General features: G+C 42.8%; 1 protein-coding gene across 1 annotated transcript in view; it reads right to left on the reverse strand.

Moving 5' to 3' along the window:
- Positions 1-16,528, reverse strand: part of CFAP61 (cilia and flagella associated protein 61) — a 405,193-nt gene that overhangs the window by 284,463 nt on the left and 104,202 nt on the right. The window contains exons 8-9 of the mRNA XM_064276462.1: positions 10,245-10,462; positions 582-760 (exon numbers count right to left, since the gene is read on the reverse strand). Coding sequence (XP_064132532.1) covers positions 582-760; positions 10,245-10,462 — 397 coding nt within the window. The remainder of the gene's footprint in view (positions 1-581; positions 761-10,244; positions 10,463-16,528) is intronic.

Below are 16,528 nucleotides of genomic sequence, written 5' to 3' on the forward strand. Positions count from 1 at the left end.
TTTTGAAAGCCAGTTTGGGTTGCATTTATGTCACTGGGAACCAAAAGACTCCAGATGTGCAGCAACTCAAATTCAGTCTCCGCCAAATGCAAATTTTACAGGGTGGGAGCGGTGTGTGGCTTTGTGAGTGGTAACTTTTCCAGACCTCCAGCTGCTGCATAGGTGAACCAGAGCCTGCAACTCTCTTGCCTAGTTCTGTGAGCCTGACCCAAATTTTATGGTCCATATTTTTTTTTAATCTTTGGGAGGACACCCTGGTGGTGTAGTGGTTAAGTGCTATGGCTGCTGACCAAAAGGTCAGCAGTTCAAATCCACCAGGCGTTCCCTGGAAACCCTATGGTGCAGTTCTACTCTATCCTATAGGGTCGCTATGAGTCAGAATTGACTTGACTGCTATGGGTTTGGTTTTTTTGATTTTAATCTTTGGGAATGGGGCCCAGGAATTTGTGTTCTTAAAAAATTGCCCCAGGAGATTATGATGTGTAGCCAGGTTTGGAAACTGTTGGCTCTGCAAGATAAAAATATCAGGCCACCTCTGCCATAAGGGTCTTAACATACTAGAAAACCTGGTCAGAACTTGCCTTGCTTCATGTTTCTCATCAATACAAAAGAGCTGAATACAAAAAGCTGCTGATGGTCCCCTGTAGGTGGGGCGGAAGTTGCATATCTCCTCCTGCAGTGAGACAGAAGCTGAACTCTGGATGCTGACCTCATGTTCCACCTCCTTACCAACGGAAATCTTGATGAGTTTTTCTATGTCCTAGAGCAAGGAGAGATAAGAACCAAATGGAAACACCACTCATTTTCTCCAATTTAATGGGCTGGGAGTTGCATCATCCCTACCTTACAGTAGGGTAGGTGTGAATGTCTCACCTGGAACAACTCACCCTGATGAACCAGGCCTAATTTTAAGGAGCCGTTCTTAATGAGATACTCAGAATTTACAAGATGATTAAAACAAGTTCTTACATGAAGGCCAGAAAACACACAGTTTTACTTGACCTTTGTTACAGGATCCATAGTTTAATTTAACCACATCACTGGAGAGCAATTAGAGCATGGTTATATACACATTCCATAAGCAAAATACCTCTTTCCCCAAGAGAGTTTTCATTGCGATTTTGTGAAAAAAGAATTTTTGGATCTTGGAGCTGCCCAGGTGGTTCCAGGACTAAGTCTGGTGGTGAGGTGGAGACCAGAAAGAGTCTAATTGCCACAGCCGCCTGGAGTCCACACTGAGCCCAGTCTGTCCTCATCTGGGGGGCATCAAAGAAGGTGCTATGATTAAGTTAGAGGAAAATGATTCATTCTGAGATACTACCCCAAACTTGAATCTGTACCAGGAGGAAGCAGCTCCTGGACCTAATGAATTATATACAACACATGAAGGTATGTTAATGAGGATATGACTGAGCACATGACATACACAGTTGGAGAAATTTACAGCACGTTCTTCCCCTCCAAAATGCTTTTCCCTTTGGGCAATGGGACACAGAGAGAAAACTGTACTTACTAAATTTGTTGTAAATAACTGATGTAGAGAATATAACTTTGAGTCTAAGTCGTACAGGGGATATAGGATAAAGAATTGATCACACTGGAGTACAAGTTAATCAGGGGCAGCTTTAGGGAGAAGGTCTTCAAGAAGGTGGTAGAAATAAACTAGCAGAAGAGAGCCATGGGGAGTCTGAACCATGTGAGGTCAACTGGCAGCATACACAGGCCCTCTCAACCCTTACCTCCATGTCACTACCATATTCACTTTGACTTGTCGATGGAGGTTCCTCAGTCACAATTTCTTCGGCACGGTTTTCCTTCAATGACAACGGCGAGACAAAAGAATTAATCAACACCACAGCAGTTCAAGCTCAGGTTCTGAAGCAAGCTGCCTGGGTTCAAATCCTGACTCTGCTGCTTACTGATAGTGTGACATGGGGAAAGTTATGCAGTCTCAGTTTCCTTATGTGTGAAAAGGGATAATAACAATGTCTACTGTGTGAGGTTGTTATGATGATAAAATAAAGACAGACAGATGATAGATAGATGATAGGTAGGTAGGTAGGTATGCTTAGCACAGTGCCGATACTGCCTCAGTTCGCTGTAGATGTTCATTATTCTATTATTCTTGTTCTTCTGTGTAACTTGAAAGCTGTACTTTTTTTTTTAAAATAGGCTTATTGAGGTATAACTGATACACAACAAACTACATATATTTAAAGAGTATATATAATTTATATTACATACTTTATACATAAATACTTTTTGAAAAGTTTTGACTTCTGTATGCATCCATGAAAATATGACCACGATAAAGACAATGAACATATCCACCACTCTTGTCAAAGTGATTTTGGCTATTTTAGGTCCTTCCCATTTCCATGTGAATTCTGGAACCAGTTTTTCCATTTTTACAGAAGTTCCTGTGGGAACTTCCTTTGCCATTGGATTGAATTTATAGATCAATTTGGGAAGAACTGGCATCTCAACAATATTGTCTTCCAACCCACGTACACAGTGTATCTCTCCATTTATTTAGTACTTTAATTTCTCTCAGAAATATTTTGCAGTGTGTAGTGTACAGGCAAAATCTTTTGTCAGATTTCTCTCTATTTCATACACCTGTACTATTGTAAATGGTATTTATTTTCTTTCTGTTGCTGCTCCTTGATATTATACAGAGATATAATTGATTTTTACATATTAATTTTATATATATTTAGTAACCTTGCTAAATTCTCTTATTAGCTTTTTTTTAAGATTCATCAGATTTCCTACATAGACAAGCATGTTATCTGTGACTAACGGCTGGTTTTAATTCTTTCTTTTCAATTTGAGTGCCTTTTACTTCTTTTCCTTCCCTTTTTGAGCTGACTCAAACTGCCAGTACAATTCTGAACAAAAGTAGTGAGAGCAGGTACCCTTGTCTTATTCTGACCTTAGGGGGAAAACATTCCGTTTTTTACCATTAAGTATGATGTCTAGAGGTTTTTCATAGATGACCTTCATCAAGTTGAGAAAGTTCTCTTCTATTTCTAGTTTTCTGAGAGTTTTTATGAGGAATAAAGGTGCAATTTTCAAATGTTTTTTCTGCATCTATAATACAAACATGTGGCTTTCTTTTTGAGTTTGTTAACATGGTGAATTACATCAATGGATTTTTACATGTTACGCCAATCTTGTATTCCCAGGATAACCCTCACTTAGCTGTGATATATTGTTCTTTTTATGTATAGTTGGGTTCAATTTGCTAAAATTTTCTGATATATGAATTTGACGAGCTTTGGTAAAGTTTTCTTCATGTTTTTTTACTTGGGTGTGTTGAGATTCTTGTACCTGTGGATTTATTCATCAAATTTGGAAATTTTTCAGTCATTCTTTCTTCACATATTTTATCTGTCCCAACCTTTCTCTCCTCTTCTTTGGGGACTCAAATTATACATCTATTAAGTGCTTTAAGTTTTCCCACAACTCACTAGTGCACTGATTTTTTCTTAATTCTCATTTTTCTCTGGTCACTAATCTTTTCTTCTACAATATATAATGTCATTAATCATATCCAGTGTATTTTTCACCTTATACATTGTAGTTTTTATCTCTAGAAGCCTGATTTGGGGTCTTTTTGAATATTCTGTCTCTCCTTAACTTTTGGAAAACATGGAATATAGTTATAATAAGTATTTTAATGCTCTTGTCCATTAATTCTAACATCTGTCTCAGATTTGGGTTGATTTCAATTAATTGATTGACCTCCATTTTATGGGCCATATATACTTGGTTTCTTGAATGCCCAGTGATTTTTTATCAGGTTCCAAGCATTGTAAATTTCACCTAGTTGCATTCTGGACAATTTTTTATTCCTAAAAATCCCCTTAAGCTTTGTTCTGGGACTCATTTAAGTTACCTGGAAACAGCTTGGCCCTTTTGGTTCTTGCTTTAGAGATTTGTTAGAACTACAGGGATAGTCTGTCTAGAGCTAATCATTTCCTACTCCTAAGGCTAGACTATTCTGGGTGCTCGCCCGAAGCCTTGTGAACCGTGAGGTTTCCCAGCCTGGCTGGTGGAGAAAGGCACTGCTCCTGGCCTCGGAGGAGCACTGGGCACTGTTAACTCTAATCCTTTTGAGTGGACCTTTCCTTGGCCTGACCTCAAGTGCTTTCCTCACCCACATACACTGCTGAATACTCAAGAGTGTCTTTTGTTGGTTCCTGAGTCCTCTCCCTCTGAAGCTCTCTCCTCTGGTCTCTCCTCAGTCCTGTAGACTTCAGTGGCTTTGGTCGCTCTGGACTTACAGATCTGACTCCTCGACTTGGGGAGTCCACTGGACTCCCACTGGTTTCTCCCTCCCTATGCTGTGGTCTGAAACCTCTCTCAGCTCTCAGGCATCTCTGTCCTTTGTAGCCTAGTGATCAATGTCTTGAAAACTGTTGTTTCATATATTTTGCTACTTTTTGATTGTTTCAGGCAGGAGGGCAAATCCAGTCTGTTACTCCATCTTTGCCAGAAGTGAAAGACCCTTTGCTAAATCTTGATTTTTTAATTAATTACATTTATCAGCTTCATTTCCCTCATTCTAATCCATGCTGTACAACTTGCCTTAAAGAGCTCAGGTGTTCCCTCAGTCCTCTCCTCTGACATGTTCTCCATTCTTCTCTTCATGTACTAAATTTGGGGCCTCTTCTCTTACTTGCCATCCTGAAATTTTCTTGAAGAACAGGGCTGTGTTCTGGTCTCACGGGTACCCTCAGCACCAAGCAGAGTACCTGGCCTGGTGAATGCCCTCAGCACCTAGCAGAGTGCCTTGTCTGATGAGTGCCCTCAGCACCTAACAGAGGGCCCTCAGCACCTAGCAGAGTGCCTCTCTGATGAGTACCCTCAGCACCTAGCAGAGTACCCTCAGCACCTAGCATAGTACCTGGCCTGGTGAGTGCCCTCAGCACCTAGCAGAGTGCCTGGCCTGGTGAGTGCTCTCAGCACCTAGCAGAGTTCTCTCAGCACTGAGCAGGGTGCCCTCAGTACTGAGAAGAGTTCTCTCAGCACCTAGCAGAGGACCCTCAGCACCTAGCAGAGGACCCTCAGCACCTACCAGGATGCCCTACGTACCTAACAGAGTGCCTGGCCTGGTGAGTACCCAACCTCCTTGTAGAGAACAAGGAACACTTGGAATGTGACCTCTGACCAGCTACAGGTTGAATTTTTTTGTGGTTTTGGGGATCAGAATGCAGAGACGATATGAAAATCAGTGCAATCAGGTGACCTAGAGCTAAGGCTCCATCCCACCTCATTAGCCCATTTCCCAAGATTTTCTTTGCTTGAGTACATAGACAAAATTAATTAAAAAAAAATTTTTTTTTTTTGCTGAGGTAAAAACGAAGACAACAGAGAAGAGAGGCCTGGAATCCTGGAAGAAACAGCAATGCACCTGCACTATCCTGGACTAAGAAATGGGTCCTACAAAAGAAAAACAGGAAAGAACACAAATAACCCAAATAAAAAATGAAATGGGGGACATCACAACAGACCCAACAGAAATAAAAAGATCACAACAGAGTACTATGAAGAACTATACTCCAACAAATTTGAAAAGCTAGAAATGGACAAATTTTTAGAAACACGCTACCTACCCAAACTAACACAAAATGATGTTGAAAATCTGAACAGACCCATAACAAGAGAAGAGATTGAAAAGGTAATTTAAAAAAAAAAAAACCTCCCAACAACAAGAACAAAAAAAGTTCTGGCCTAGATGGCTTCACTGGAGAATTCTACCAAACATTCAGAGAAGAGCTTACACCACTACTACTCAAACTATTTCAGAATGTAGAAAAGGAAGGCATAGTTCCAAATTCATTCTATGAAGCGAGCATAAGCCTGACACCACAAAAAAAGAAATTACAGACTGATATCTCTCATGAATATAGATACAAAAATTCTCGACAAAATTCTAGCCAGTAGAATTCAGCATCATATATAAAAAATAATACACCACGGCCAAGTGGGAGTCATACCAGGTATGCAAGGATGGTTTAACATTAGACAATCAATCAACATAATCCACCACATTAATAAAACAAAAGAATCACATGATCATCTCAGTTGATACAGAAAAGGCATTCGACAAAGTCCAAGACCCATTCCTGATAAAAAAAAAGTCTCAATAAAATAGGTATAGAGGGGAAATTCTGCAACATAATAAAGGGCATCTTATACAAAACCAACAGCCAACATCATTCTTAATGGAGAGAGGCTGAAAACATTCCCCTTCAGACAGAAACAAGACAAGAATGCCCTTTATCACCACTCCTATTTAACATTGTGCTAGAAGTCCTAGCTAGAGCATTAAGACAAGAAAAAGAAATAAAGGGCATCCAAATTGGTAAGGAAGAAGTAAAACTGTCCCTATTTGCAGATGATATGATACTATGCATAGAAAACTTAAAAGATTCCATGAGGAAACTCTTGGAACTAATAGAAAGATTCAGCAAAGTAGCAAGATACAAGATAAACATAAAAAAATCAGTCGGATTCCTATACATCAATAAAGAGAATTATGAAAAGGAAATCAGAAAAATAATACCATTTATAATAGCCCCTAAAAAAATAAAATACTTAGGAATAAATCTAAACAGGGTTGTAAAAGATCTATATGAAGAAAACTACAAAACACTACTGCAAGAAACCAAGAGACATCTACATAAATGGAAAAACATATCATATTCATGGATAGGTAGACTCAACATTGTAAAAATGACAATCCTACCAAAAGCAATCTCCAAATACAATGCAATCCCGATCCAAATACCAACAACATTCTTTAAAGAGATGGAAAACTAATCATTAACTTTACATGGAAAGGAAAGAGGCTCCACATAAGTAAAGCACTATTGAAGAAGAAGAATAAAGTAGGAGGACTTGCACTACGTGACTTCAGAACCTACTAGACAGCTATGGTAGTCAAAACAGCCTGGTACCGGTACAGTGACAGATATATTAACCAATGGAACAGAGTTGAGAACCCAGATGTAAATCCATCCACCTATGGTCACGTGATCTTCGAGAAGGGTCCAAAGTCCATCAAATGGGTAAAAAACTGTCTTTCTAACAAATGGTGCCGCCAAAACTGGATCTATCTGCAAAAAAATGAAACAGGACCCATAACTCACACCATGTACAAAAACTAATTCAAAATGGATCCAAGACCTAAATATAAAACCAAAAACTATGAAGGTCATAGAAGAAAAAATAGGATTAACGCTAGAGGCATTAACAGGATACAAACCATAACTAACAACACACAAACTCCAGAAGATAATAAGCTAGATAACTGGGATCTTCTAAAACTTAAACACTTATGCTCATCAAAAGACTTCACCAAAAGAGTAAAACGAGCACCTACAGACTGGGAAAAACTTTGGCTGTGACAAAACTGACAAAGGTCTAATCTCTAAAATCTACTGGAAAATCCAACACCTCTACAACAAAAAGACAATCCAATTAAAAAATAAACCAAAGGAAAACCAAACCCACTGCTGCTGAGTTGATTCTGACTCATAGTGACCCTATAGGACAGAATTGAACTGCCTCATAGAGTTTCCAAGGAGTGCTTGGTGGATTCAAACTGCCAACCTTTTGGTTAGCAGCAGTCGCACTTAACCACTACACCAATGGGGTTTCCTAATTAAAAAACATGCAAAGGAAATGAACAACACTTCACCTAAGAAGACATTCAAACGGTTAACAGACACATGAGGAAATGCTCACCATCACTATCCATTAGAGAAATTCAAATCAAAACCACAATGAGATACCATCTCACTCTGACAATACTGGTATGAATCAAAAAAACAGGAAATAACAAATGTTGGAGAGGCCGTGGGGAGACTGGAACTCTTATGCATTGTTGGTGGGAATGCAAAATGCTACAACCATTTTGGAAAACTATATGGCACTTCCTTAGAAAGCTAGAAATAGAAAAAAAAAAAAAAAAGAAATAGAAGTACCATATAATTCAGCAATCCCACTCCTAGGGATATATCCTAGAGATATAAAAGCCGGCACACAAATAGACATGTGTATACCCATGTTCACCGCAGCATTGTGCACAATAGCAAAAAGGTGAAAACAACCTAGATGCCTATCAACAGATGAATGGATAAACAAGCTATGGTACATACACACAATGGAGTACTACAAAACGATAAAGAACAATGATGAATCTGTGAAGCATCTCACAACATGGATGAATCTGGGGACTCGATGGCATTGGGTTTTTATGTTGAGTGAAATAAGTCAATCACAAAAGGACAAATAGTGTATGAGACCACTACTATAAAAACTCATGAAAAGGTTTACACATGTAAAGAAACAATCTTTGAGGGTTACTAGAGAGGGGAGGGGTGGGGATGGAAAAACACTAAATAGACAATAACTGTTAGCTTTGGTGAAGGGTAAGACCATCCACAGTACTGGAGAAGCCAGCACAAAGTCATGGAAGCTCCATAGATACATCCAAACTCCCTGAGGGACCGAACTGCTGGGCTGAGGGCTGTGGGGAACATGGTCTTGGGGAACACCTAGCTTAACTGGCATAACATAGTTTATAAAGAAAATGTTCTGCATTCTACTTTAGTGAGTGGTGTTTGGGGTCTTAAAAGCCTGTGAGTGGCCATCTAAGATACTCCACTGGTCTCACTCCTTAGGGAGCAAGGAATAATAAAGAAAACTAAACATACAAGGGAAAGACTAGTCCAAAGGACTAAAAGATCACATCCACCATGGCTTCCACCAGACTGAATCCAGCATGACTAGTTGGTGCCCAGCTACCACCACCAACTGCTCTGACAGGGATCACAATAGATGGTCCTGGACAGAATTGGAGAAAAATGTAGAACAAAATTCTAACTCACAAAAAAAGACCAGACTTAGTGGCCTGACAGAGACTGGCGGATGCCCTTGGAGACCATTTTAGCTCAGTAATGAAGTCACTCCTGAGGTTCACTGTTCAGCCAAAGATCAGATAGGCCCAGAAAACAAAATGAGACTAAAGGGGCACACCAGCCCAGAGGCAAGGAGGAGAAGGCAGGAGGGGAACAGGAAAGCTGATAATAAGGAAACTGTGGTCGAGAAGAAAGAATGTTGACATGTCATGGGGATAGTAACTATGTCACAAAACAATATGTGTGTTAACTGTTTAATGAGAAGCTAGTTTGTTCTGTAAACCTTCATCTAAAGTACAATTAAAAAAAAAGAAAAGAAAAAGAAATGGGTCCTGGACCCAGCTGGATGGAGGAGTTTTAAGGCCAGAAGCAGAAGTTGCTGTGTAAAGAGACATGTTTTGGTGTTCTGGTCACACACAGGCTGACGAAGTTAACCTGGGAGGAAGCCCATTCTCCCCACTCCTGCCCCTCTCCCTTGGTGAGGCCTTCTGAAGAGGAGGACAAACTGTAGGTCCTTGTTCCTGAGGACACAGGGACACACCCTGAGCCCTGCGGGACCATGTGAGGACCCAGGGCCCAGTCAGTGTGGGCAGCGGCATCCCTGGGAACCTGTTAGTGGTCAGAGGTCGGCAGAGATGGAGTGATGCTCGGATGCCTGGCTCGTCTGCCAAGTCCTGCTTCACCTATAATGTGGCTGATTTGAGGCTCCTTTGGTGTGGGTTTACCCCCTCTTTGTGAAGGTCAGAGTGGCAACAGGGCAAGCACAGCGCTCTGTCCACATCTTGTCGACAGCAGGAGGGGGCAGGACTCCTGCTGAGGTTGGACAGAGACAAGAAGGTACCAAAGGCCTCCAAGGAGCTGTGGTTGAAGCTTCTTCCGCTTTCAGGGGTCAACCAGGGCAGGAAGGTAAACATGGTCTCACTCGAGTACGTAGATAGTGTGTATGACTTTTCAAGAAAGTATGAACTTCCTAAGTTTGCTTTACGCTGAGCAGCTTTCTCTGCCTGTGCCTCTTGGAATCTGGGAGAAGATGGGGAGGAAGGCAGGGAAGGCATGGACTTCTGTGCTGAACTGAATCTTGATCATACCAACACCAAAAAAACCAAATCTGTTGCTGTCACGTTGACTCCAACTCATAGCGGCTCTACAGGACATGGTAGAACTGCACCATAGGGTTTCCAAGGAGCGGCTGGTGGATTCGAACTGCTGACCTTTGGTTAGCAGTGGAGCCACCAGGGTAGTAAGACTTCAATTTGTCTATTATAAGGTTGTGGGCCCCTGCTTCCTCCCGCACCCGCTGGGCTCCCCAACCTTAGTGCCAGCGAGGCGCTTCCTGCGCCAGATGTCTAAGGCCCTTAGCACCATGGAAACGCTACAACGTCGCAGGTCATCCCCAGCCTCCCACAGCACCCAGGTGTGGGTCAGGGATTCTGCTACCTGGATGCTTTCCATGACATCATGGGAGACAGATTTCTGGCGCTCCTCGATGGTTTTCTGGGAACCCTGGCTGCTACTCCTCATCTCAGTATCTTGGAGAGAAAAAATGGAAAATAAGGACAGGAAGTGGATGGTAAGTACCTGCGCAAGGACAGGACACTGGAGACGGCATGAGAAAGTGCTTTTAAACTGCAGCGTAAGTCCCCATTCCAGTGCAGAGACGGGCTGGGCAGGGCTTTGCAGCCACCCCAATCTGACCCCGACAGGGGACGCTGAGCACATTTGGAGGCCTCCAGGCTTATAGCAGAGATAAAGCTATCCTGCATCCTAGGGGAGTGTCAGGTAACATGGGGTGGGCAGCTCACCTGGGCCCGGCACCCAGAAAGTCCTCGCAGTGATTGTGCAATGCGGGCCATTTCATAGAAGCCCTTTGAAGCTTACAAACAACTGATCATAAACTTCCTGGGCAGACTTCGAAAAGATTTTAAGCCAAAGCGTGGAAAAAAGACCACAGCTATGTCAGTGCTACCCAAATGCACAAGTGCACATTTGCACAAGGGCCGTTTCCTCTTTGTTTGAAAATACTCCAAACATGTGGTTGACCGCAGCCACTATTTTTATTGTTCTGTTTTCTAAGCAAGAAGAACTGGAGCTGCGCATTACTGTTGTACGGTAACATATTCTGAAAAGTCAATGACCAGGGTCGTCTTTGAGTGTTTTAACCTGCACTAAAAATTACAGTAGAACAAAAACATTTCTCATGTTGCTTAGAAAGCCTCCTTTCCCCCCTCTTCTTTCTTCTGTTTTTCTTTCATTTTATTTCTTGATTTTTGTGAAACATTCCATGCCTACAGATGGTGGTTTGGGAGACAACGTCCCTCGCTGCAGGAAGGCCTGTGCCTTCTTCTTTCTGGCTCACCCAATGCCTGCTCTGCTCTGAGGGGGTTTCTGAGCTGTGACATCTGCTCTCGGCCTTTGGGCCTCAGCTCCAAGCAGCCCTAAGATGCCCTGCCTAGCAGCTGCCCCTCCTTCACATGCTCCCAGAAATGCCGGAGGGGCTAGGGGCGGCTCAAGGCTCCCGAGCCACCGCTGCCAGCATGGCATGCTGCTCTGCTTCCCGCTTTAATCACCTCATTGCCAGGGCAGTGGGCATCCTCTCTTCCTCCTCCTCTCCCTCTGGGGCCCTAGTGCCAGCCCTGGCAGCAATCCCTGCAGGCACCTCTCAGCCCCAAGTCATCAGGTTACTAGAGCCTTAGTCCTGCTTCTGGCAAAGACATACGAGGTGAAATAGAATGAAACTGCAGGAGAAAAATTAGATGCCCAGGGAGGTGTGAAGGGCCTAGATGGAGAGGTGCAGAATGTTGAAGGTACAGTGAGAATCACGGTCAGCATAGCAGGCATCTCTTTTGGCAGGAAGAGGGAGTCTCAGGAGAAGAGAGGACATAGGACTTAGAATCCCTTTCCTGAAGAGAGATGCTTTGGGGAAATAAAATGTATGGAATCTCTAGCTCCTCAATACGTCCTCCAAACCCAAAACCAAACCCAGTGCCGTCGAGTTGATTCCGACTCATAGCGACCCTATAGGACAGAATAGAACTGCCCCATAGAGTTTCCAAGGAGCGCCTGGCAGATTCGAACTGCCGACCCATGGTTAGCAGCCGTAGCACTTAACCACTACGCCACCAGGGTTTCCCAATACGTCCTACACCTGTAAAAATGCCAAGGTGATCTACACAGGACTTCCAATGCCCTCAGTCTGACAAAAGCAGCATGCTTTGTGGATGGGCTTACTTGGTTATGGAGTCCTTCAGGTGGTCTACACAGGACTTCCAGTGCCCTCAGGCTGACAAGACCAGCATGCTTTGTGGATGGGCTTACTTGGTTATGCAGTCCTTCAGGGGGTCTGCATGGGGCTTCCAGAGCCCTCGGGCTGACAAGACCAGCATGCTTTGTGGATGGGCTTACTTTGTTATGCAGTCCTTCAGGGGGTCTACACGGGGCTTCCAGAGCCCTCAGGCTGACAAGAGCAGCATGCTTTGTGGATGAGCTTACTTTGTTATGCAGTCCTTCAGGGGGTCTACACGGGGCTTCCAGAGCCCTCAGGCTGACAAGAGCAGCATGCTTTGTGGATGGGCTTACTTGGTTATGCAGTCCTTCAGGGGGTCTACATGGGGCTTCTGGTGCCCTCGGGCTGACAAGACCAGCATGCTTTGTGGATGGGCTTACTTTGTTATGCAGTCCTTCAGGTGGTCTACATGGGGCTTCTGGTGCCCTCGGGCTGACAAGACCAGCATGCTTTGTGGATGGGCTTACTTTGTTATGGAGTCTTGGGTGGTGCAAATGGTTAACACTTGGCTGCTAACAGAAAGGAGGTTTCAGCCCACCCAGAGGTGCTTCAGAAGAAAGGCCTGGCAGCCTACTTGTGAAAAATCAGCGATTGAAAATCCGATGGAGCCCAGTTCTACTCTGACACACATGGGACAGCCATGAGTCGGACACGGAGCCCAGTTCTACTCTGACACACATGGGACAGCCATGAGTCGGACATGGAGCCCAGTTCTACTCTGACACACATGGGACAGCCATGAGTCGGACATGGAGCGAGCCCAGTTCTACTCTGACACACATGGGACAGCCATGAGTCGGACACGGAGCCCAGTTCTACTCTGACACACATGGGACAGCCATGAGTCGGACACGGAGCCCAGTTCTACTCTGACACACATGGGACATCCATGAGTAGGAACTGACTCAGCGAGAACTGGTTTGGTTTTTGGTTTTACTTTGTTATTGAGATATAACATATATGCAGTAACATGTACAGCTCATTGACTTTCTACATGTGTCTCTACCTATGTAACAACCACCCTGATGAATATTCAAAACATTTCCAGCACCAGGAAGGCCCAGTCAATATCCCCCCCAAAGGTAGTCACTATCTGACTTCCGTCTTCATAGATTAGTTACGCTCAGCAGCAAAGTTTTTTTATTGTGATAAGTATATACACAACAAAACACTTGACATTTCAACAATCTTTACACATACAACCCAGTGACATAAATTATGTTCATCATGTCGTTCAGCCATCAACTTCATCTGTCCCTGAATTACACCATCACCCTTAACAGAAGCTCACTGTCCCCTATCACCCATCCCGGTAACTACCAGCAGAAAACTTTTGAGTGAAAAAATACATACTTAATTAAAAAAAAAAAAAAGACCAACAACCCAATAAAAAAAAAAAAGGGCAAAGGGCTTAAACTTACAGTTCACTGAAGAGGATATTCAAGTGGCCAATAAGCACATGAAAAGATGCTCAACATCATTAGCCATTAGGGAGATGCAAATCCAAACCACCATGAGATATCACCTCACCCCCATTAGAATGGCAATGATCAAAAAACAGAAAACAACAGGTGTTAGCGAGGTTGTGGAGGAACTGGAACCCTCATCCGCTGTTGATGAGAATGTAAAATGGTGCAGCCACTGTGGAAAACAGTTTAGCGGTTCCTCAAAGTTAAACTCAGAACCCCCGTACGACCCATTAATCCCAATCCTAGGTATATACCCAAAAGAAGTGCTTTTCTTTGTTCAGAAGCAGACACCTGTACACCAATGTTCATTGCAGCACTTTTCACAATAGCCAAAAGGTGGAAACAATCTCAGTGTCCATCAACAGACGAATGGATAAGAAAAATGTGGTGTATAAATACAAAGGAATACTACTCAGTCACGAGAAATGAAGTCCCGACGCGTGCCATACCACGGGTGAACCTTAAAAACATCCTGCTGAGCGAAACGAGTCAACGCAAAAAGACAAATGCTGTATGCTCTCACTTGTATGAAATAAGCAAACATATAGAAGTCAGAAATTATTTGTGATTACTGGGGTGGGAAGGAGGGGAAAGGAGGCGTTTTTGCTAAGGGGGCACCGAGTTTACGTGAATGGTGGTAGAATAATCTGGAAAAGGACAGTGATGATGGTTGCACAGTAGGAACAATGTAATCAGTGTCACTGAAGTTTACATGAAGAAACTGTTGAGATGGCGTCATGGATTGACCTGTGTCCCCCAAAATATCTGTCAACTTGGCTGGGTCATGATTCCCAGTATTGTATGATTGTCTAGCATTTTGTCACCTGATGCAATCTCCCTATGCGTTATAAATCCCACCACTGTGATTTTAATGAGATGGATTAGAGGCGGTGATATTGATGAGATCTACAAGATTAGATAGTGTCTTAAGCCAATCTCTTTTGAGATAGAAAAGAGAGAAGAGGCAGAGAGACATGGCGACCTCATACCACCAAGAAAGCAGCATCAGGAGCAGAGCACGTCCTTTGGACCTGAGGTTCCTGCACTGAGATGCTCCCAGACCAAGGGAAGGCTGATGACGAAGACCTTCCTCCAGAGCCGGCAGAGAGAGAAGGCCTTCCCTTGGAGATGGCGCCCTGAATTCGGACTTCAAGCTTACTGGACTGTGAGAGAATAAACTTCTCTTTGTTAAAGCCATCCACTTGTGGTATTGCTGTTATAGCAGCACTAGATGACCAAGACAGATGGTGTATGTTTTATTGTGCGTATTTTCATCACAATTAAAAAAAAACTTGTGTCAGTAACTCCCTATTTTAAGTTGCACTAAAAAAAAAAGATGGTCCTTTTCTATTTTGAGTTTTAAATTTAATGAACTACAGAAAACATAACTAAAGGAAACTAGGCCTTCATTGAGTATGTATTTCCTTCATTATTAGCATAAATTTACTAAAAAGGTGAAAATCTTAAAGAATGGATTAAATTTGCAATGAACTAATAATCCTGGTGACTTAACTGTTTGCCGGTCTTGTGTTCACAAGACAATTACCAACTACAATGACTAATTGTCTTGGCTAAACTGCCAAGGGGTGTGGTGGCTTATTATTAAGCAGCTGCCACACTCATCCCCAGAGATGGCTGCATTTCAGAACTGGGCGAGCTGATGCTGTGTCTCTCTTTCCAGTGTTCCAGGGGTTTTGTGAGGTTTAATTAGTTAATGTTCATAGTGTGCCCTGAGATCCTCAAATGTGAGGTGCTATTCCAGGGAAAAGTCAAGGCAATGGTATTAGGTAACACACAACTAAACACACATCCAAGGCAGTAAGATTTAATTGTTATTTTATCGCTTACGACAACTAAGTAGCTTGGAAGTCATGGACTAGTAGTTTATTCCAGTGGGAGTGGAGGCACAATTTTCCAGGACTTTCTCTCTGAGTAAGGCTGCTTCTCTAAGGTAGTTTTACCACGAAGCTGATAAAGCTGGAGATTCTGGCCCCCCTCCCCCTGCCCAGTACAGGCCCCTTCCAGGGTGTGGTATCTAATACTGCATTCGTAATTTTGTATCATTTTTCTCAAAGAGGGCTCCTAAACTGTATAGACTTTAGGTCATAGAAGACCTGGATCTGCCCTGCTATTTATCTAGGATAATAGGAATAATACACAGGAAAAGAAAAAGTTGCATATTTTGAAGTTTTTAGAAATAAACCATAGTACACAATCACGTGTCAAAGAAGAAAGTCCTGAACTCTGTTAGGAGAGAAAGAAAGGGTTTTACTGAGGGATAATACAGCCCAAGCTGGGCAGCGCTATGTAAAAACAGGAAGCACTCTGCAGTTCAAGCTCAGGGTAAGGTGGGGCTGAATGATTGATTATAGAGAAGCTTCAGCTTGAAGTCCTTCGAAGTGTAAAGACAGGCCACTTGGCTCGGAGGGAGCGAGTTACCACCTAGCTGAGTGGTGACACCAGGTTTGGTTATACATGATTGCAGCCAGGAACACATTTTTCCTGGCAACAGACTTCTTACATCCTGACCTTGTGCTTCCTGGGAGTGCACATTAGCCCTGTCATTCTGACACGAGCGTCCCCAACATGAAACTCTTCTCTTTACACATGTAGTTTGCATTTCTTTTAAATATCAAAAATCCTGGCAAGATTTTTCTGTGTAACTAAATGAACTGATTTTAAAAGAGTAAATATGGAGGAATGTCAACAAAATTTTGAGAAAGAACAAAGAGGGGCCAATTTTCCTACTGAATATTGAGAACTATAAAGCTACAGTTATTAAAACAGTAGGTTACTGGGGTAGGAATAGAACAAAACAGAGTTCAGAAACAGAGCCAGATGCT

Source organism: Loxodonta africana, chromosome 24 (assembly GCF_030014295.1).
Source record: "Loxodonta africana isolate mLoxAfr1 chromosome 24, mLoxAfr1.hap2, whole genome shotgun sequence".
In the NCBI taxonomy this organism is placed as follows: Eukaryota; Metazoa; Chordata; class Mammalia; order Proboscidea; family Elephantidae; genus Loxodonta; species Loxodonta africana.